Source organism: Columba livia, chromosome 12 (assembly GCF_036013475.1).
Source record: "Columba livia isolate bColLiv1 breed racing homer chromosome 12, bColLiv1.pat.W.v2, whole genome shotgun sequence".
Classification (NCBI taxonomy): Eukaryota; Metazoa; Chordata; class Aves; order Columbiformes; family Columbidae; genus Columba; species Columba livia.
Genome location: NC_088613.1, coordinates 18950736 through 18971997, shown reverse-complemented (window position 1 = coordinate 18971997; position 21262 = coordinate 18950736). Strand labels below are relative to the sequence as shown.

Sequence of the window (21262 nt, the reverse complement as noted above, 5' to 3'; positions counted from 1 at the left end):
GCCTGCTGGAGTTGGCCAGAAAAATCTGAAGCATTTGACTCACGTCTTTGCAGCAGCAATCTCTCCCTGACAGCCCTTCACAAGCAGAGCGGTGGGGGGAGTCGGAAAGCAGCAGCATGTGGTTTCCATGCTCGCTCCCAGCCAGGCCTGCAGGTAGATTAACCGGTGCTTTTCTCTTTTGAAAAGCAGGCAAAGGGGGCAGAGACAAAAATCCCTGCAAACTGCCAGTGCTGCGAAAAATTAAGCAGTTCATAGTTACGCGGTTGCTTTTTGTTGAGCCACGAAAAATATGATGGGGAGAGAGAGACGAGAGAAAACCCTTTTTAATTCCCAGCATCGGGGTTGAGTGAGAGATCTGAGGTGGTGCTGGATTGGGAAAGAGCTTCTTTCCTACAAGGGCGAGTGGCATGTGTTTTTTTGCAATGTCTATCCATCCCGTACCCAGCTGCACGGTTTCTCTCCTGTTTGCTTCCACCCTGCCGGCGTTCCCAGCCCGCAGCAGCGGGTTACAATGGAGCAGCGGGGTGTGTGCGCTGGAGATTAGGCAGGCGACCGATAATCGGTGACCCTAGCTCTATTCCTGGCTGTGGTATTGACTCACAGAGCGATTTTGGCTACTTGTTTCATCTTGGCATCTGCTTCCTCAGAGGGACCGTGGGGACAAAGCCGTGCACCCACTTCACAGCAGCTTTGTGCGTAGTGCTGCGCTAAGTAAGACAAAAAAGCAAACAGAACGAGAGCAAGAAAAACACCCCGACAAAATCAGCTGGGGTCAAACACAATGTTCCGTTCAGCCTGAGACAAAAGTTTTGTTTTCAGGTCATTTAACTCATTTCTTTTTTTCTTTCAACAAAAGATAAAAATAAAAATCACTTGTAAGCTGAACACAAAGTGTTTCTGTATTGGGGGAAATTTCAGCCTCTTTTTCCCATACTGTTTGACCAGTCCAAACCTGTATTAATGAGTTTCCTATCTACCATAAAGAATATTCACCCAGCTCGACTTGCAGAGCTTTTATTTCCATTAAGTACCATACAAACATCAGATGAAAGATTCTAAAGTGCAAATTATTTTTGCTTTTGGGAAACAGAAAGGATAAATAGAAAACAAGTTGCCTTTCTACCAATAGTTTTAATAAAGCCCCATTTCCAGCCAAGTGTGTAAGGCTGAGACTAAATGCCTCACTGGACCACTCTGCTTTGCGTGAAAAGATTATTTGAAACCCAGTTTAAATGGCAGTGTGGAAGGTACATGAACAGCAGCTGGGTCAGAGGTCACTGAAAGTAAAGCACAATTTCTCTAAAAAAGGCAGGGAAACTTGCTATGTGCTGTCCTCTAAAGTTGGTTGCTCCTTTGGGTGACAAGTGTGTAACCCCATAATAACATCTGCAATGAATTTAGGGACAGAAAGAGCCTCATGCAAAGGATGGAATGGCGGAGGGTTGATATCCTAATCCTTGTACATATTATTTGCTCCTGATGCCCCAAACTAAAGATAACACTAGGAAGTAAGGTGAGATTTGCATAATGCTGATCAATTTAAAATTTACAGTAAGCTGAACTGCTTTTTGATTGCATTTCCCAGTGCAGCAGCAAAGTCTTTAGTTATTCAGGTCAGCTCTCACACCAGCAATTGCACCTCTGCAAAGCGAGTTGGGGATACAATCACACTTTAAGCCAGAGAGGACGAAAACCCATTTATTTCGATACATTTAAAGCTATCTGAACATTGCGCCTTCCAAAAGCAGGCAGAGACCAGAAAGCTTTTAAGGTTTGTTTGGCTTTTGCTTGAGAAAACTCTGCCTGGGGAGGGCAATGGCCAAGGGACGGGAGTCAGCCGGCAGATCCCGGTGCTGGGGGGAGCAGGAAGTGAGCAGTGGGATAGCAAGGGGTACAGCAGGTCAGGAATGGAGTTATTGAAAGACGTCTTGCAGTTCAGCACTACTGAAGCAAGCAGGAGAGAGCGGTGTAGGGGAAAGGGACCTCGGGGTTCTGGGGACAGCAGGATGACCATGAGCCAGCACTGGGCCCTTGTGGCCAGGAAGCCAATGGTACCTGGGGTGGGTTAGAAGGGGGTGGTCAGTAGGTCAGAGAGGTTCTCCTGCCCCTCTGCTCTGCCCTGGGGAGACCACACCTGGAATATTGTGTCCAGTTGTGGCCCCTCAGTTCCAGCAGGACAGGGAACTGCTGGAGAGAGTCCAGCGCAGCCACCAAGATGCTGAAGGGAGTGGAGCATCTCCCGTGTGAGGAAAGGCTGAGGGAGCTGGGGCTCTGGAGCTGGACAAGAGGAGACTGAGGGGGGACTCATTCCTGGGGATCAATATGGAAAGGGGGAGTGTCAGGAGGATGGAGCCAGGCTCTTCTGGGTGACAACCAGTGACAGGACAAGGGGTAATGGGTTCAAACTGGAACACAAGAGGTTCCACTTAAATCTGAGAAGAAACTTCTTGATGGTGAGGGTGGCAGAGCCTGGCCCAGGCTGCCCAGGGAGGTTGTGGAGTCTCCTTCTGTGCAGACATTCCAACCCGCCTGGACACCTTCCTGTGTAACCTCATCTGGGTGTTCCTGCTCCATGGGGGGATTGCACTGGATGAGCTTTCCAGGTCCCTTCCAACCCCTGACATTCTGGGGTGCTGTGATTCTGTGACTGCTGGCTGGGGACAAGGCTCTAGAGGTGTTCGGTGAGCTCAAGATAAGGGGAGCTGAGGGAGCTGTGGGTCGGGCTCCCCACACTGCTGCAGAGCTCCAGGGAGAGAGCAGGACCCTGCCTGCAGGAGCAGGAGCAGGGACACGGACAGGGACAGGGGCAGGCACAGAGCACTGTGGAGTCTGCACAGAGTCAGCCCACTTGCTTGCTCACCTTCTGAACTGCCATTAGTCCCATGCCTGCTAAAGCTCTGTATTCCCAACACCTTTTTTTTGCATGCTTAAAAAATAGCACTACACATGCAAATATAAGTGCCTCAATGCAACCTGCACTTTAGGTGCATCATTTAAGGTGCAACCAGAAACATACTTGGATTTTAGCAGTGCTTACCCCAAGCTTTACCTTCCACCTAAACACGAGCAAATAAGAGCTTGTGCATAATCCACCATGTTGCTTAGAAAGCAAACATGCAAGAGAAAGCAAAGGAGTGTTTGGAGGAGGGAGAGAGTTATCTGAGAAATACACTGCTAGGTGCACCTTAGATAATCACTGGCTTTAGACTAAAAACTCCTCGTCAGGCTAACTGGAGAGCCTTTTGCAGGTGAGACGGCTGCAGACGCCAGCCCACTGAGCCAACTATCTAGTTATGGTCTGAGCAAATCTAAAAGGCCAGAACTCACCACGGAAGCCTATTAACTTGTCTCCATCACTGACTGAGGCAACTTCTGTAAATAGGATTTGGCGCAGCAGGAAGAGTCGTTTGCAGAGTGACACTGACCACTGTTAGAACATCCACAGGGAAAAAGAGAGACACATAGAAAATTGCTTCAGCTTCTGAGAGTCGTGCCCTTAATTAGCTCCGAACCCACATTAACCATGTTATAAGGCACCGTACAAGAAATGATGGGGAGGCACTTTTAGCCAGCCCCTCGTGTTTTAAGAAAGTAATTGCATAAATACTAATTATGTCAATTGATGAATCATTTTGACTCATTTCAGGTTTTAGGTAATGCTTAAGAGTGCCACACAGCTATCCTGGAGTTAGGAATTCATTCGTCACTCATGTCTGTTCTTATTTGAATTAAATGAAGATAAAATGATTATTTCTTTTGTAGAAGGATAATTTAAATGACAATCATGTTCATCATTTCGCCAAGAGTATAGAAAAATCTCCTCATATTAAAAGATTGTAATCAAACCTTGTCTCCCCATACGCTTTCACGCACACATGACCACACAAATATACTGTATCTCTCCCCAAGTGTGTAAAGCTTGGTTCTTACAGCCCAGAAAATACAACACTTGAGTAACCTTTCATATAACACTAGAATAACCTTTCAGACTGAACTTGGAGTCTCTTTCTCCAACTGAAAATCACACTTTTGAGGTCAGTTCAGACATGCTGAATACAGTATTTGACACTGAAAAGAAAAATGCCCAAGATAATGAAAAATGTGCTTCTCTCCCCAGGGAGTTTTACAAAATTATTTTTCTGATCAGAAATAATTTACTGATGGGAAATGAGATGCCAGTTCCAAGGAAATCCAACATTAGTCCCACAAATTTGTCCTGTGAATTGCTCACAAATCTGAAAGCACTTGCTCAGCAGTACGTTGCGTAACCCAGAGCGATGCGGTGCAGGAAATCGTGTCCATTTTACAGCCGGGATGTGAGCTGGACAGCCCCTAACTCTGCTCCCTTCTCATCTTCTTCACAACAAGACAATCCCTCTCACGGTCTGAGGGGACGAAGGAATGAGGAATGGAGATCTGGAGCCTGACGGAACATCATCTGCAGGCAGATGGGGAAACAAGACAATCAAAGGGGATCAAAAAAGCAAAAGGGAACATGAGCAAAACCGTACAAGGCCTATAATTTGGATTTTTCAAGGGAAATGTCAATCATGACCTAAGGAAGGTTCTTTAAAGCAGCTGATGTTTTACTGTAGCATGGGAGTGAGGGTATGGCTGAACCAGCTCCAGCCAATACTCCTTTCATGTGGTAGAGAAGGAAATGCTGATGTATTTTCAGGCAATGATGAGGTCAGAAGATCTTTCAGAGTCTGACCTGGCTGCCATGAGAGATGGAACGTGAGGATCCCACCGAGACACGGGATCAGCCTGGTCAGTCCTCTCATTAGAGCAGAGGGCTGGAAGGGAAAAAAAACCTATTAAAAAAAGGGGGAAAGGGCTCAAGATTGATGAGGTGGGCAGTAGCTCATATTTACATATCTGGGGGCCTCCTTGACAGCAGAAAAAATAAGTTAACCCAAAAAATAGAAATCTAATCTACATTCACTTCCCAACTTGTCAAAAGCCCTCAGCGTAAAGCGGCCGCACTTGGCTGTGCGGAGGTGTCCACAGAGGGACCCACCAATAAATCTGTTTGATTTCCTGTTATGAGAAGCAGACAAAGAGATACGGCTAAGGATGGGCAGAGCTGTCTGCATAAGGGAAGAGCCTGTGCTTTCACCCCAAACTCAAACCCACCCTTCTCCGAGGTTAGGAAAAGTTCAGTCCGCTTTGGGGATTTTTTAGCATTATTTCTCATTTTCGCATGTTCCCGTGGGAGCTGGAAGTAGATGGGACAAAGCATTTCTTTCCTGCTGGCAACAAGCAGCCCTGAAAGTGTCACACAAAAGTTTGTTCTTGAGAGATTTCCAACCCAAGGGTGAGATCCTGCAACCCCTCCAGATGTGAGTGATGCAGTGACATTTTGAATGGTTTCGCTGGTGGTGAGAATTTCTTGGCATTATCCTACAAGTGTTTTGTCCCCACCACTTCTTCCTTGCTTTCTTCACCCCTGCATCCCGTGCACATTGCACATAAACAGAAAAGCAAAGTTTTCAGATCAAAAAGACTACTTTTTTTGTTTCCAAAACCCTGGGGAGAAGCTGCACAATGGTAACAATATTGCAGCTGTTTGATAAGGCTCAGAAGGTGCCACCAGACGTCGAATGCTGTTATATTTTGCCCACAGTACATAGACCAACATTTCGTGGCATAAACTTTCCGGAAGGATAGCAGGTTCACAACAACATTTGAAAGCTATTAGGATGAATGTGGCAGGATTTCAGTGTATTTTCTGAAACACCACAACTAATCCCCTTGTTCCAGCTTTCAGTACTGCTGGTAACTTCCCTACAACTTCAGTTGCTTCACTAAATCATCACTTATTGATCACAGCCAAAAGTTTCAAAACCTTTGATGGAAACAGGACCATGACCATGGATGCTCATTTGTGGGTTTTTTTCCCCCTTCTTTAGAGAGACCCAAAATCTATGAAAAGGAAACTGATTTTGATAAGATTGAGCGGGTGGAATTACGAAGCAAACACAAAATCAAGTGCACCGTAAGCGGCAATCCTGACCCGAAGATCGAGTGGAAGTGGCAGCCCTGCAGCCTCACAGACACGCTGTAAGTGAACATTCCTACAGATGAACATGTTGTAAAATAGTTTGGTCGTTTCGAGACAGTTTTTCTTTCCAGTATGTCTCACTTACCTTTGTTAAAAATCACAAGCAGTGATTCTCACCTGAAGATCTCATGCAGTTGTGTATGATCTTTTTGGAGCTACAAGAACCTTCTATATGATCAGATTTGTGTCAGATACGTTTAAAGTGACTGAAGATCAGGCTTGAATTTTCTCTAGGTTGACCAGCAATGTCCCTCTGACTTACCAAGGTCTTTCCGTACACCTCTTGGATGCAGCCTATGTGGCTGACTAAGAAAAAACATATCAGTGCTTTCTGTGTGGAGGTGACACATTCTTTCCCCCTGTAAGAGCTACTGTCAGACAAACCTGCTAAAGAATTGGCTTCATTTAGTTGCCACATGGAAATTATGCCACTTATAGGGGTTATCTTCACTAGTGCACACTGAGTGTGGGTTCCTGTGGCAACACCTGCATTGCAGAAGCTGGGAAAGGTGGCCACAGGTTTCACACCTTAGTGAGGGCTCTTTTTTGTTGAGGTCTGGCGGCAGCCGGTGGTGTGAAGCCACAGAAACAAGTCACTGGGTCAAAATTATCAGAGAGGAATGAGGCAAGTTAAAACACAAGATGCCTTTTGAGTTTCACCTTAAACAAGTGGACATTGTCTTTGCTCCTGCTGTTATATGAGCAGAGTGATGTATAGAAAGAGGTCCTGGCTGAGGTCTAAATACTTCCCCTGGTACCCCAGGAGTCATGTATAACAATTCTGACTGCGCTTCAACTATTTCCTGCAATGAGAGGGCTGAAGTCAGCTTTTCCATCCATAAAAAAACTGAAGGCAGATCTAGGAAGCAAGAGAGAAAATTGCTGGGTGGTTCTTTACTTTCTCACTGTTTCAATGCTTTTCCAAGCGCTGCGAATGGCGAGCCATGAGACAGGGAAAAGTCACAGAGCAGCTCCTGCCCCAGGTTCTCTGCGGCAGTGGTTGCAGTGATGTCGGGTGATCTAGTCTCAGGTTGGGTCTAAAAAGTGACCTGGTGTCCCTCCGCAAGGGAAGTAACCTGCTACCTCATTTAGGGAGTTACACTGCTCCTGCAGGAATGAAGCGGCAGAGATTTGCACGCTCAGGTGGGGCTGCTGGCATCGCAGGTCAGCAGAAGGCACACAAGCTTGTAACAAGAGTAGAATGGAAACCCCATAAGGAAACAGGCTATGTATTCTGTAGGAAAGCCACAGAGATGACCTGAAATCTTTTCCAGACCTTTCTGTCTAGGGAGAAAGAATTGGACATGAATGCCGAATTAAGCCAGATTCAAACCAGTGACCTGATGGCAAAAGACCTCATATGACCCTTGTTCCAGCGCTCTGATCTTATCAATTTAAATACAATTCCAGAGTGGCGTCTACCTCTTCTGGCCCCCGGGGCAGCCTTATCTTTTTCCAGCAGAAGCTGTAGGAGGATTCCTGTGGGAAATGACACAGCCCCCGTTTCCTTCTGTTGTCTCACTTCCTCTCTCTCTCTCTTTCTCTCCTCCCTCCTCACAAGTGCACTTCGAATCCCAAAGCACTATCATTGTTCCTTAGAGCTGTGATGTGATTTGCTTCCTTTGAGTTTTTTCCCTTCATCCTCAAGACAGAATTGTGCCTTGCAGGAAGTCACTCAAGACATCTTCTAATTAGGCTTTTTGAGAGCTATAAGCCTTCCCTTGATGCAGGGTGTTACCTGTGCGCCTCGTGCAGATTTGGCAAAGGCATGACTGATTTATGGATTAGTTTTCTACATCATCGGCCCTTGGTTATCACTGGCAGACGTCTGTATTAATTTCACCCCCTATAATCCTGTTCTGCTCCAGTGGGCCCCGAGGCCGCTGGCACGGGCCATGGGAAGCACCGTGAGGACACCTGTGTGCTGTGCACCGTGCTGACTGCTGCAAGGTGCGATCCCAGATACTTCTGGAACCGAACTGACTGGCTGTCACGGGCTCGCAGTTTGTAACACGCAGCCGTGCTGGACTGGAGCTGAACCGGGAACATTAAAATGAAACGTTTCCTCGAGTTGTACAACTGGCAGCACCCTCAGCAGGATGCTTGGAGCTCCAGCCTTGCTGAAACCTTTGTGCTGCTAAAAATGGGACCTGTGTCTCTGCTCATTTATTCCAAGGGTTGTAGTTAGTAGTAGACTTTTGCCTCGGTGCAGATATACGTTTCTGCATGACGTGCTACATACACTGCTCTCTGCCCATAACTCAAAACCGAAGACTGATAACTGACTGTGTTATGGTTATCTTCTGGGGAATATGCAGTGTTATAGGAGCTTTCTGCTATCCCTATCCCAGTATTTATCCATTCTACTCCCTCAGCCTGCACTTCACATCGGAAAGCTGAGTAGACAAATAGACAGGCTCAGCAATATTAACCTCCCCATGGATTTGAATGACTGGCATTTTGAATTTTTCAATGCACTGCAAGTGCTAAAAGAGCACTTAGAGAGGCACAGCTTCATTAAGCTGGAGTGTAACTCATATTAGCCATGCTAAACTCACATGATTTAATTAGCTCCCCAGTATTTTCTCTTTTCAATCTTCAGAAAGTTTGGGATGTTTCCTTGCTGCTCATATAGTGATCTTTGTCTGCCTCTGTCAAGGTGCTTCTTAAATTATTTCGAAATGTTGCAATGAAGGAATACAGTACTTTCACGAAGAATTATCAGTCTCCAGCGGCAACAGATTTTATGAGTTTTTAAGACCTAAGATTATTGTCTAAGAATGACATTCTCTACCTTTAGTAATGCCCCCTGAGTTACCTGCAGTGAGTTGTTGTTCTTGACCACCACCTTTGCTTTTCTACCTCCAGATGCAATCCCGATGGGCAAAAAATTGTGGTTCGGGAGAATATGTCCATAGGCAACAGGATCAGAAGCATCGAAACCACAAAGCATGAGGATAAAAGAAAGGTATGTGTGCTGAAAATCTGAGCAATGATGTCAGGGAATAGCAGTGGGCTTTCCGGAGGGGAGGCCGTGCTCACGGGGAGCTCTCTCGTGCAGTTCCCAAGCTCCGCGGGTTGTTAGCATGCTTTGAATTCCACAGCCCTGGGATCATTTTCGGATCTCTGCTGTTTATAAATGCCGGGATTCTGGTAATGATGTCACATACCCTGTTTAAAACTCTCCAAAGACTTTTTAGGTCAAAAACCTCTATGTCTCCCTCAGTTTTGAGAAAGTGTGAGACCGGTTCAGTGCAATAGGGGTCCTGTGAAGCGCACACAACTGATAAGGACTGTGAGTTCATTAAAATACTTAGCACTTAGCACTTTGTACTGCCCAGCCTTGCTCTCCCAGTAGCGGGAGTTAAACCACTGTGTAATTTAAGAGGCCTACGGTGGCCAGAGATGACTGGCCTGATTTTCAGAGTGAACCTGCCTGCTTCAGCTGGAGGTCTCAATGTGTCTTTACCCATATGGGCTGCCCACCGTGTTACCGAGTGAAGGCGGGTAGATCTCCTTCCTTCTACACTTCCCTGTCTGCTTCCCCTTCCAAACAGCACTGGGAGCACATTTCCTGCACGAACTATGAATTATCTATTCAGTGCCCCCCTGGTACCTGTGGTGATGCTGAGTGACACTGTTCACCCACGTCCATGCTAATCCTTGAGGAATCGCTGCCGCTGTTCTGCTGTAGATTCAGAGATTTCTGGCCATGCCTTGGAGAAGGTGCTGTGGTCTGGCTCAGACTGTAGTTTTACCCTGGTTTGTGGCTTTAGGAGCGGTTTTGCAGCTACAGGTTTCAAGGTAGATGCTCCAGATGCTTTAGCGCCAAATCCTGCAAGGTGCTAAATGCTGTAGTTCATATCCTCACATACCTTTAAGCACAGGATAATCCTGGGGCTACCTCCCATGCTTAAAGTTAAGCACAAAGCTAAAGTGCTCTTCTGGATTGGGTCCAGACTAAATCAGCATCTGGCAGGATCAGTGCCTTAGCCATCTGCTCTTTCTCATGGAGATTTTCCAGCTCTAATCGTAATCTAAAATAGAGCTCTGAAACCATGGAGGTTGGCCTGGGAAGGAGAACATCAGCGTTCGCATTTCATTCCTGAGTTTTCCCCTTGCTGGAAGATATTTATAAATTGGATTTATTTAGTTGGCATAGTGCCCCTTAAGCTCTGTTTTTAATGTGTTCTCTAATAATTTTAGATCTCAGGCAAAAGCAACTACAACGTGCTAATCACTTGTAAAAAATGGAGGTTGGTGACAAGTACCTACAAAGTTGCTTCCTTTTCTAAGCCCTTCTGGTTGCTGCATGGACTGACAAGAGTTTTGCAGCTCTCATGGCTACTGTTTCTCTCCATATATACAGTCTATCTAAATATAGGATCTGGTATCTGAGAGCTTAGTTTCTATTTGCTGATCAGCCTTCAAGTTATGTTAGTCCACCTATAAAAGTGAAGGGTTTCACAACTGTGGTGCCTCAAGAAACATCTGTTGGTTGCTGTCCCCATGCAGGGATAGTGACACATCCTCAGTCTATGCTAACGCATCCTTAGGGCCTTCCCAGCTTTTCCCTATTGCCAAATTTCCACAGAAAGAAAAGATGCAGCAGTCTCCACTCTCTCCTTATTTTAATGTCCTGGTGATCCACTGATTGAAAACACATTCTGAGGTGATTCCTAATGATTTTTACATCCTGATTAAGATTTAGTCAGGACGTAAAATAATAAAAAATATTATTCAAATTAATAAAACTAGATTTTGTGAATCTCAGGTTTCAGCACTGTGTCCCTGCTTACATTAGCAGACAATTCCTCTCCTTCCCCCCATTCTGAAGTCCAATCTGTGTTAAGCAGAGTCTTTAGATAACAGAACATAATTCAAATAGAGACTGATGAAAACTCATAGCCTTCAGACTTTTTCTTGGTTTTTATCAGTCCCACCAGAAATGGAATAGACAGGAAACAGCTCAATCCATTCCCACCATGTCTTAGCAAGTAATTCATCTGCATTGACTAGCCAGATGAAATAATAAAGATGTTGGAGTCTGACTGAGCGTGGCTTTTTCTGACTGTGTTATGAAGCTGGGATTAGCTGAGCCTGGTTATTTTTCCTGCGTGATTTGAGCCTGTCCAATGACAGCTGCAGTCGCAGAGCAGAAGGTGAAATTTACCTTGTCTCTAAGATCTCTCAGCATCCCTGGAGTTCATCCTCAGCTGGTTCAGCGACATATGAGAAAATGCATTAACTTTTTAGAGCTGCTAAGAATATGGGAACCAACCCCCAGAAATGACCAGATCCAAAATCTTGCTCAAAACCTAGTTTGCAGGGCAGCATGCAGGGATTTTTCCAGCAGACCACCGATGCCTGATGTGATCTTTGATCACACCAAGATGTTTAGACATCTATTTGACAAAGGTGGCATGTGAAATGGAGGTCTCTTGCCTTATTCATCACAATGATTATTCAACTTTTATTCCACAGAGAGAGAAGTGAATTTCAGCCCCCATGTGTTCTAAGGGCTGGGTCTCATTACTAAAGAAAAGCATGTGGTTATTGTTAATGTTAAGATGTACTTCACTGGAATTTTGGTCAAATAGCGGTTGAGGCAATTGCATCATGCTAGTTTAATGTTCCCCGTGGGTCTGAGTCAATATTGAACTTTTCATTTTGTGATTTAAACTACTGTGTAGCTACCTCTGCAGACTGCTTTTTAACACCAGGTGCAACATCCATGAATTGCCTGATTTCCCTCTTCAAGTTGCAAGGAGCTGGATTGCTGTTTCGTCTTCTTTCCTGTTAGTAAACTGAACATACTGGACTGAGCTCGGGAGAACAGGACATAGCAGAAAAGAACAGCAAAATCCATACATAGTTCAGTCCTCACTGGGGCTTTCTCATCATTTCTTTTCTCCCTTTCATATCCATATTAGAGAGTGGCCTGGCCACGTGGATGTTCCTGCAATGAAAATCATACATCTCTTTTGCTGGTGAAATTCACAATCACTCAAAAAAAATGACCCAAAATGGCAGGTTTAAACCTCCTGAAGGAACAAACAGACTACATTAGAATAGTGGGATGCGTCTCGTGAACAGAGTTTCCGCTCTCAGATGTTTGAGGCTCTACTCAAGCACAGGAGCACAGGGACTACTACACTGTCTCTTGAGAGAGCCTGGCTAGCAGCAGGGACATAAGGAATGTCCCCTTGTCTTCTTGCCATCTTAAATTCCTCACCTGCAACCCCTGGGTGTGAGGAAGAAGCCTGGGGGAGGTCATTGCTCATGAGTAGCCAGCACCCACCCACCTGCCCCAGGGCCAGAGTCATCAGTCCCTCCATGCCACAGGTGGATACCAGTTCCCCCAGAGGCACCTCAAATCTCCTGTTTTCCCCGGGTTGCTGCCCTGTCCAGCACATTTCCCCATCGCACATACCACCATCAGCTCTGCCGAACGCAATGCTTGTTGTCATTGCACAGGGAGGGAAGCACCCGCTGCCAGAGATGAGAGCAAACCCTGCAAGTTCTCAGCCAACTCCCAGGCTTCTCTTATCGCTTATCCTCAGTCCATCCTTTAGCATGTTTTGAATGAATGAACTAAGATCGCGGATCAGAATCGTCAGGCTATAAAAATAAGTGTTATTCTGTGCCATTCAAGTAGATGGATTGGGAGCTAGCTGAATATTTTCTTTGCGGGGTCTCTGGTGACGTTCCTATAATTCCATCTCCCTCCAGCCACCTCCACCCCAGCTCTGCCAGAATTAGACAGCTGAGAAGTTTTCCACCCACTTTTTCTACTCCTCATCCTCGCCCACATACAGCTAACGAAGTGAAAGAGAGAATTGTTAACTAAAGCTGTTGGAGGGAGAGATTAGACAAAGGAAAGAGAAAGCAAGGAATAACAAGATGTATTAATTCATGCTGGCTCTAGCTTAAAAAAAGGTCTCGCTGCTCTGTCCTTACTACAAGATGTCTTAAAACACTCATGGTAGATGGCTGTGGAATGTCATTTGGCTGCTGCTAAAATAGCTCGTTTTTATCAGTTTGGGAACATTACAGTGCAAGACATATGGACTTTATTGAACTATTCCATTATGGGTTTTCCCAGCAGCAATGTCTATTTACTTGTCATAGCTGTTCTTCAGAGATCAGTCATTTTATTTCTTTTCTTACTGAGTTTTAAACTTTGTTTATTCTTTTATAGTAATTATTTATTAGCTAATAATCCCTTCTTCGGGCGCACAGTATTGGGTGGCCTTTAGGCTAAGTAATTGGAAATGGAGCCCTTTACTTCCAAATTCAACACAGGCAATCCAAACCGGTCCGAAGGATGTTTAGTGTTTGGTGTGCGGGGAACCCACAGGATCCCAGCCCAGCTCCCACTAGGAAGATGTCTAGACGTTACATGCCAATAATATGGTATTAATTACCATTGGTTCCAGTGCAGTCTGCATAGAAGCTGAGGACAGAACAGCCACAGAGGTTGTGCATGTGGCTGGGGTACACTGGTGAGGGTTAACATGTCCTTTAGGCTGAACTGCTCTTGACTAGGACATGGAGTGGAAGGTAAACTAAAAAGTCCAAACTTCTAATTAATGTAGTATTATTTATTATTAGTTTAATTTATTATTTAGGCTCAGCAGAAAGTGCTGTGCTCTGTCTGGGTGCAATTTTCTGGGTAGGAAGCATGAGAAACATCTTTGGAGAAAGCCCTGCTCAGAGGAGACCACCAGCGGTCCCGGGCAGCCAAGGTCTTTCTGTGATTTCATGAGTCCAGATGGAGCAAATGCCAACAGGTCTCAAACTTTTCTACCCTGACTGTGATTCTAGCAATGGAAAATACTTTCCCAGGTGCTTGGACTAAGCACACTAAGCTTGTCCCCTCAGAAATCTTCCACTCCATGCTAAAGGTCCCCAAATGCTGGGACTGTGCCACTCCACCAGGAGACAAGTCTGCTGAAGTCTGCTAACGGTTTTCACTGTTAATAACAGGAAAAGATTCCTAGGTTTGGCCGCTCAAGTTCAAATTTTCTCATTCAACTTATTTTTGCAGACTTTCCTCGAAATGGTTGCATTGCAAGTATAGGGATGGCATTGAGAAGAATGTTTTCCTTATCCCTACATGCCACTATGACCCAGTACAGGCAAATTCCAAATGTTCAAGTTTGTTCAACTCGGGTTGCCCACAGTAACAGGTGATGAACAACTAACAAAACATCAGCATTGTGATAACATGGAGTTTAACATCTGGGTTAATAGGTGTTACTTTTCAATAGGACCTCCTTGATCTACAGATACTTCATAAAAAGCAGATAACACTGCTGGCTTCCTAAATGTTACTTTCAGGTTCCTTTTGGTAAAAGACAAAACGATGCGGTCTCATAGAGAGAAGGAGGATTTGGATGCCCTTTGGTATAGCATGTGTGTGTTCCAAAGCATCACTCTTGTTGAGGACTGAACCAGGATTAGGTTCGTTGGGCAACTGAGAACTTTCTTTAAGATGCTGGAAAGATAATTGGACTCCCAGTCTCAGGGATTTACCCAGGAGCACAGCTAGAGTGAAAAGCTGATGCATAATGATCTCAAGGGATCCATCTTATTACCAGAAAATCACTCAAAATCCTTCATTTCCGGTCTAAAATCACATATATTTCTCTGCCGGATGCTGCTGGTTTGAAAGTCACATTTCGGAAGACTCTGGGAGGTGCTGGTTCTGAGAGAAGACAGTGAAGTGCATTATCTCCTGTGTGTAGCAAACTGGCATGCAAGTGCATATCAGTGATTTTGAGCACATGAACAAGAACATCACTTTTCCTCAGTAATGTTTTTCCCTAGAATGTGTCCCCAGATTGCTTCCCAGTGTCATTTCAACATCTTTTTCACCTTCACATATAGACACAACTGAGATGAGGGAGGATGAGGCCTCTGTATAGCTTTTTGCCCTTTTTTTCCCCACCAGCAGGCCAGACTTCTCTTGAGTTATGTAGTCAGAGACCTTGGCATCTGTGTGTGTCCATGAGTATATGCGCATTTACCTCCGGGCCACCAAATGTAGCTCGAGGCATCGCATCAGTTTTTAGAAGAGTCACAGTGTCACCCCTGCCACTCTGGACATATTCCAAAATGGATAATTACATTCCCCTTCATGATTTTAACTGGCTGTACAGCATTATCCTTGACTTCCCATCGAGAGCTGTCACTTAGCCAGACTTATAGCTGTTAAACAGCTGTCCAAATTGATCCCCTTCTGTCCTCAGCGCATGCATTTATATTGGCTTTTTCTATTCCCAGATATAAAATTCTAAGATGCAGTAGTCAAGAGAAGAAAGATGTTGGTCCTGATTCAGCAGTAACTTGAAATGCAGTGTCTACTGCTTAAAGTTGGGGCAGCGCTCCGAACACGCGTTTGGTCACAACCTGTGGCGTGAGGAGCAGACTGCTCCTCTGGGTGATTTTATAGCCAAGTTACAGCTATTTTCATGTCAAAAATAAATGAGAACTGCACAGCTTTTTCTTTGGTGGACACCAGAGGGAGCTGGGTTTATTCATCTCCTGTTTTCACCCCTAAATTTGGTTTCTATCTATTATTGGTTAATTTCTATGTTTAGTGCCCATGATAAGAAGATACTTTTCCATTTACTGGTTATTCTGCCGAGGTGAAAGGGAAAATGTTCCCCATTAGAATGTAAAACACACATGAGATCAAAACCTTTGAAATTCATTTCCCTATGGGATTTAAAGTGCCAAAGCTCAGAAAATCTTAAATATCTCTGAAAATACATCCCACACAGCTATAGATACATTCATGGTGCAGCTTTATGAAGAGTAAAGGAATGTCTTGTGTGAGTTTAGTTTAGGATATTAAAAAGAAAGTCCAGAGATGCTTTTGTGCACTTCAAAGCACTCTCTGGAGATAAGGACAAAGGGCCAGAGGGTGTTATAAGTTTTGATTCTCAAAGTCCTTTGAGATGACGGCAAAGAAAGTGATATTTGTTCCAAATGTGAGGGCTCAGAGTTCCTCAGGTGAATGGCTGCAGGGGATACGAAGTAATCTTGCAAGAACATCTCTGTCTTGGTGCGTTAGACCCTGCTTTCTTGCTCACAGCTTAAGGAAAGTACTAGAAATAATTAAAGCCATGACCTGTGGACAGTGCTCCACGAGCTGGTGATGTTGCATCATGACAGGCACAGGGGAGTGCCATACGGCTGGCTCCTCATTAAGAAGTCCCTACACGGAAGGCTTAGCATGTTTAAGGCACACAAATTCTTAAGGATGAGTTCAAGTTCAAGCCCCATGAGTAACTGAACCGCTTCCTTTTTCTCTGTGGTGCAGCTCAGGACAAGTCTTCTTTCCTTCTCCCTCACCATCCTCCCTTTCTTTCTGCATTTCTGCTTCTGCAGAGCTCCCTGACTTACCGCCCAAGTTCTGGTTAAGGCTGTCAGGAAGGGTTATAGAATCAAGGGGCTTCCAAGCACAATAGTCTTTATACCAGATCCACAGGAATAACCTACTTCCCATGCAAATGTGGGTGTCCTGTTACCCACAGAAACCAGGACTGAAAAGCAGAAAACAGGTGGATGTGGGACTGTGTTTCTAGTGTCTTAGATGAATCTTCCAGATTAGATGGATCTTTAGCTTTTTGCTGACGTTGTCACACAAAGACCTTGGCGGTGTGTCAAAGGGGAACCCTGTTTTTCACTGGGGAGACAGAAAGAAAAGAAGGGGAAGGTTTAGGAATGAGGAGAGAAGAGAATTAACTGGGCTGAGCTGATGTGAGATGACAGACCAAAAACCTGACAGATGCACTTGTCTGTTTTTGAGCTTCACTCATTACTAGAAGCTCCTTTGTGAACTGTTTTTCTACTATAAAACACAGACTTATCCACTACTCTCAAGCCTGTCTGCTAAGCCTACACCGCATGCAAAGCCTTTACTTGTTCCCTGTTTGCTTGGCAGATTGTGAGCACAATAACTACGGAAAACAGCAGTGCGTCAGGAATCTACTACTGTGTGGCTTCAAACAAGATCGGTGAAGAAGAGAGGAGCATTGAGTTCTACGTCTCAGGTAAAGAACATGAGAGAAACCACACAAAAACCAGATGCTGATGATCTGAGTTACCTTAAAGTTCTATATGGCTGGTGAGCGCCCATTAAAACTTCTGGGAATCCCAGAACGTTGTGCTTGTACTCTCAGGCTCTTCAACACAGGCAAGGCTGGGTCCTGTGTCAGCGGAACGCAGGGTTTGACATGATTTTGACAGCAGAGCTGATGCCCCTTTTGCCCTTGTTGAGCTGCAGATGCAGGCCTTGATGCTGCCTCTGTCTTAGAGCAACTCTCATGACATGTCAGCGCTGTCCTCACGTAACCTCCAGCAAAAGCTAAATTCTTTGTAGTCTTCTCCCTCACTCAAGAGAACGGTTGGTCTCCAATTAAGTCAGCAAAGGTGAGTAAGGCCGATATTGAGACCTAATCCAGGGCTGGTGTCACTGGGAGTTGTTGTGGCACTGGATCCCTGCCTGAGCAATTAGCCTTTGCAGTGCCCTTTGAGGAGGGAGGAGGTGGACATGATATTTCTGCAAAGAACACAAATCCAAACAAATATCTGCTTAACCTTTCAACACTGAAATTCTTTAGTAGTGAGATCAAGACCTACATAATGCTTTTAGGAGAAATGGGAGTTTAAAAAAAAACCAAGAGAAGAGTCGAGGGACAGCCTTGTTCAAGTGCTTCACCAGAACAAACGGAATCATTTCTGTGCTCACTTTCTGGGTGAATGGATGTTGGCTGGTAAATCTGCATCAAAATAACAATTTTTAGAAGCAAGAGTGCAGAAGTACCTGGAAGGTAAATGTCTGACTCTCACTACTTGGTTTCCTCCCCACGAAGCAAGTCCGGAGGGCGATGCTCGCTCATGGCAGCGCTCTGCTCTCCTCTGCTTCTCTTGTGTCCCCTGCTGTCTGACCCTGTTGCTCTGAAGTAATTCAGAACATTTCAATTCGACTAACCAAGAAAGGGCTCACTAAACATTCTTACCACTCTTATTACACAGAACTGCTAATATGAAAAATGTCATCCAACAATAACGAAGCTGGTGCCGTATGGGGGAAAGATTTTACCTCCATTTACATCATCTTTGTACTATCCCAATGCCCAATGGAGAAAGAAAAGGGTTTAAGCCTCCAAAAGATATTTTCCAAAGCCCTAACTCTTATTTACTTAGGAAAAGCCCTCCAAGGTGCATTTTTGGCAGATACAGCTTAGACCTAAGAGGTCCTCAAGATGTCCAAGGCAGGCTGAAGACCAACTATTAATTTGACACTTCACCACTTCCAAGTGTTGAGTCTTCACGTGGCTTTGTTTCTGCTCTGAATTCTGCCAGCTGTTATGTTTGGATGGGTTACTCAAAGCCGCATGTTCCCAAGCTATTCACAGGACTCTGTAACACTTGGTGACCAAAATTAATGCCACAGCAACTAAATAAGCAACTAGCATAAGGTCAGACTCAAAGGGTTATATCGATCCACGCACCTTTCACAACTATGTTTTTTATTTTAATAATAAAGTTATGTAGGGATTTTTTACCCCACAGTGGGCTAATAGTTCAGATTTTTTCTTTGAGAACAATCTAGCAATGTTGTGAGACACAAATGTTTTAATCATGCAATTTTAATTATGAAGGAAATGAATCACTGGACAAAATTTCTGGCATTGGTTATGGTGGAAGTGTTTTCACCAAAACAGACCAGGAGGTGAATAGGGCTTGGCAAGATAGATATATTCTCGCCTGTGAAGAAAAGACTGTGAGAGCCTGTGCCGCTTTGGGGAAGAGGCAGATGCTGGATGAGCATGACTGACTTTTATAAGTCCCGTGTTTAAAAATAGTGCTGTTTATGGATTAGAAATGAAATCTTTCTAAATGTGTCCATCCCGCTCCTAAAGTAGGTCATGTTGCAGCGGTAAAAAAGCAGCAGAGTGACCTCCTGCTGGTTTATTTTTACGTGATGCTCCTCTGCTGAGCGATGCGTGTTACTCCAGCTGCTCTAAGAGCCGCTCTGTCTGCCCCACAGATAAAACCCAGTGTCTTCTACTGGGTGCACATGGAGGAGGTCAAGCGACTGCCACGTTACCCGCACCAGGAGTTGCCTCTGGTCTCCCTGTTGGAGGGACATTCAGGGACAGTTCGGGAGGTACCAAACCAGAGAAGTCCAAAAGCATCGGGTTCTAAGCAGGGCGCTTTACAATCGCTAGGCTGATTAATTTTATGCAGATTGAACCTAGAAGCTGAGATAAAGCCTGAGTTAGAGACTGAGAGCACACGAGCGACGTGTGGGCCTTGAGGACATGTAGCAAATGTTGCTAGCACTTCACAGTGCTCTCTTCTCTGCGAGCTGCTTGTTGTGGGATTCTACAACTAATTCAGCAATTTGTTGATTTTTAAGACCTGATCTCCCATTATCTCCTACCAACAAACAAGCTGGTGGATCCTGAACTGCTGTCAAACATTTTGGTTGAACTGAGCTTCTTTAACTTCTCCCTGGTAAGAAACCCGAAGGTGATACAGAGGCTAAACTCTCTTTTTCCCTCAAAAACCTGTTCCGGTAGGTCAGGAGCGAAATGTTTTGTCAGGACAAGGCGCTGTGACAGGGAAACTTCATCAGGTGGTGTCTGGGCTGCCCCTGCTCTCTGGGGACATGTCTTACTCCAGTCTGCTGCTTCACCACCACCACACTCATTTCAGAAAAATGTATTTATCCCAACGGAATAATGTCAACAGCCATTTTGTTCCCCCACTGCAGAGCCCCCATGAAAACTCCCACGGACACCAGAAATAGCACTGCTATCTATTTTTAAATCATTTCTTTGCCAGCAGAATTCATTTCACTGAAGGGTCAACAGGGTTCAGAGATCATGCTGAAATCAAACCATATAAGGGGTCCAACGAGATGAGAAATCTTCCCATTCACCGACAGCCCTGACACCTCTCTGAGCTCTTTCTGCAGATGTCCTGACTGTCTGTGTCCCGCTGAACGTCCCCTAAACCTGCTCCTGGCTGCAGAAACTCCCACAGCAATGCAGTATAACAGCAGTGTTATTCATTGTGCCCTGGCCTAACTCTTATTCCAGTATTGTTATTTTGTGTAAATCATTTTTACCGCTTCTTGCTGAAACAAAACCTGTCTCCTGCCTATCTTGCCTACCTCGGTTTTGACACCCGTGTCCTCATTTAAGTCAGATGACTATTTTGTCATGGGCAATGTGGATGAGCCATCGGATGCTCAGAGCTGCCACGTGTCATTGTCCCCCACTGGTTACGCACCAAAGGACACCCTAGGCAGACTGCGGCCTTCCTAGGGCAGGGAAAAGCTGACCCGATGTCTCCTGGAGGTATTCTCGGCCACTAACAAGTATTATTTACCTTCTAATCTCTGGTCTGCACCTTGGAAAGGGCAAAGGTATATTACTGTAGGTCCACAGTAAATCAAATTCTAGCCTTTGTGTGATTGTACTATATACAACAGAATGGGATCCCACCCATATGAAACCTTTGAAAGTTCTTGGAATATAAATGAATTATGATAAGAATAACAAATAATAACAAAAGGCCTTTTTCAAGGGCTTATCTGATTGCAAAAGCAACTCTGAAAAATTGAGTTAAAGATTTCTACCAGAAAGAAAATATTATATTTCAAACATGAGATAAAAAACTGCTATCAGATACTGGAACAATGATGAACGGGGCTGTTGTACAACTGCTTGCCATTTTCAATTTGGTTATTGCTGACATGTTTACAGGATTTATGAAAAGCTCTGTGCTGTTTCGCATGGTAGGGCTCACCCTTTCTTTTTCTCACTCTCCCCCCATGCTTATTCCTGATGGCAACCCCCCCACCCTGACAGGCACCGGGATGGAATCTGGGACGGAGCAGAAGTTTTGAATTACGCAGATTATTGTGCAAAGCACAGGAAATTAAAACCAATTAATTCCTTGTAAATACAAATGGAGCCAGACTTTCTTTTGATTTATGCTGACTTTTTACCTTCCCCCAATGGCTCGTTTCCCTATTCTGCCATGGAATCCCGCACAGTCGAGAGTGAAATTTGCAGCTACTACACTGTAATACAATATGAAAGACAAATGTTTGGTGACTGCTGATAAAAGAGAAAAGGCCCCATGGTGCATTCTTTTAGCCAACTTATT

The 21262-nt window shown here is 44.8% G+C and overlaps 1 protein-coding gene and 2 long non-coding RNA genes across 6 annotated transcripts in view; 1 reads left to right on the top strand and 2 right to left on the bottom strand.

The window, feature by feature from the left end:
• Nucleotides 1-21262, bottom strand: part of LOC135580728 (uncharacterized) — a 171410-nt gene that overhangs the window by 11215 nt on the left and 138933 nt on the right. The window lies entirely within an intron of this gene.
• LOC102087545 (vascular endothelial growth factor receptor kdr-like) overlaps nucleotides 1-21262 on the top strand; it is a 131187-nt gene that overhangs the window by 67640 nt on the left and 42285 nt on the right. For both annotated transcript variants that reach the window (XM_005512832.3, XM_021279989.2), the window contains exons 10-12: nucleotides 5913-6063; nucleotides 8933-9032; nucleotides 17019-17127. In XM_005512832.3, the coding sequence (XP_005512889.2) occupies nucleotides 5913-6063; nucleotides 8933-9032; nucleotides 17019-17127 (360 nt within the window). The remainder of the gene's footprint in view (nucleotides 1-5912; nucleotides 6064-8932; nucleotides 9033-17018; nucleotides 17128-21262) is intronic.
• On the bottom strand, nucleotides 1685-9032 carry LOC135580729 (uncharacterized). Its single transcript, XR_010475743.1, has 2 exons — nucleotides 8883-9032; nucleotides 1685-4438 (listed from the first exon to the last, which is right to left on the bottom strand). It is a non-coding gene; the product is annotated as an uncharacterized LOC135580729 (long non-coding RNA).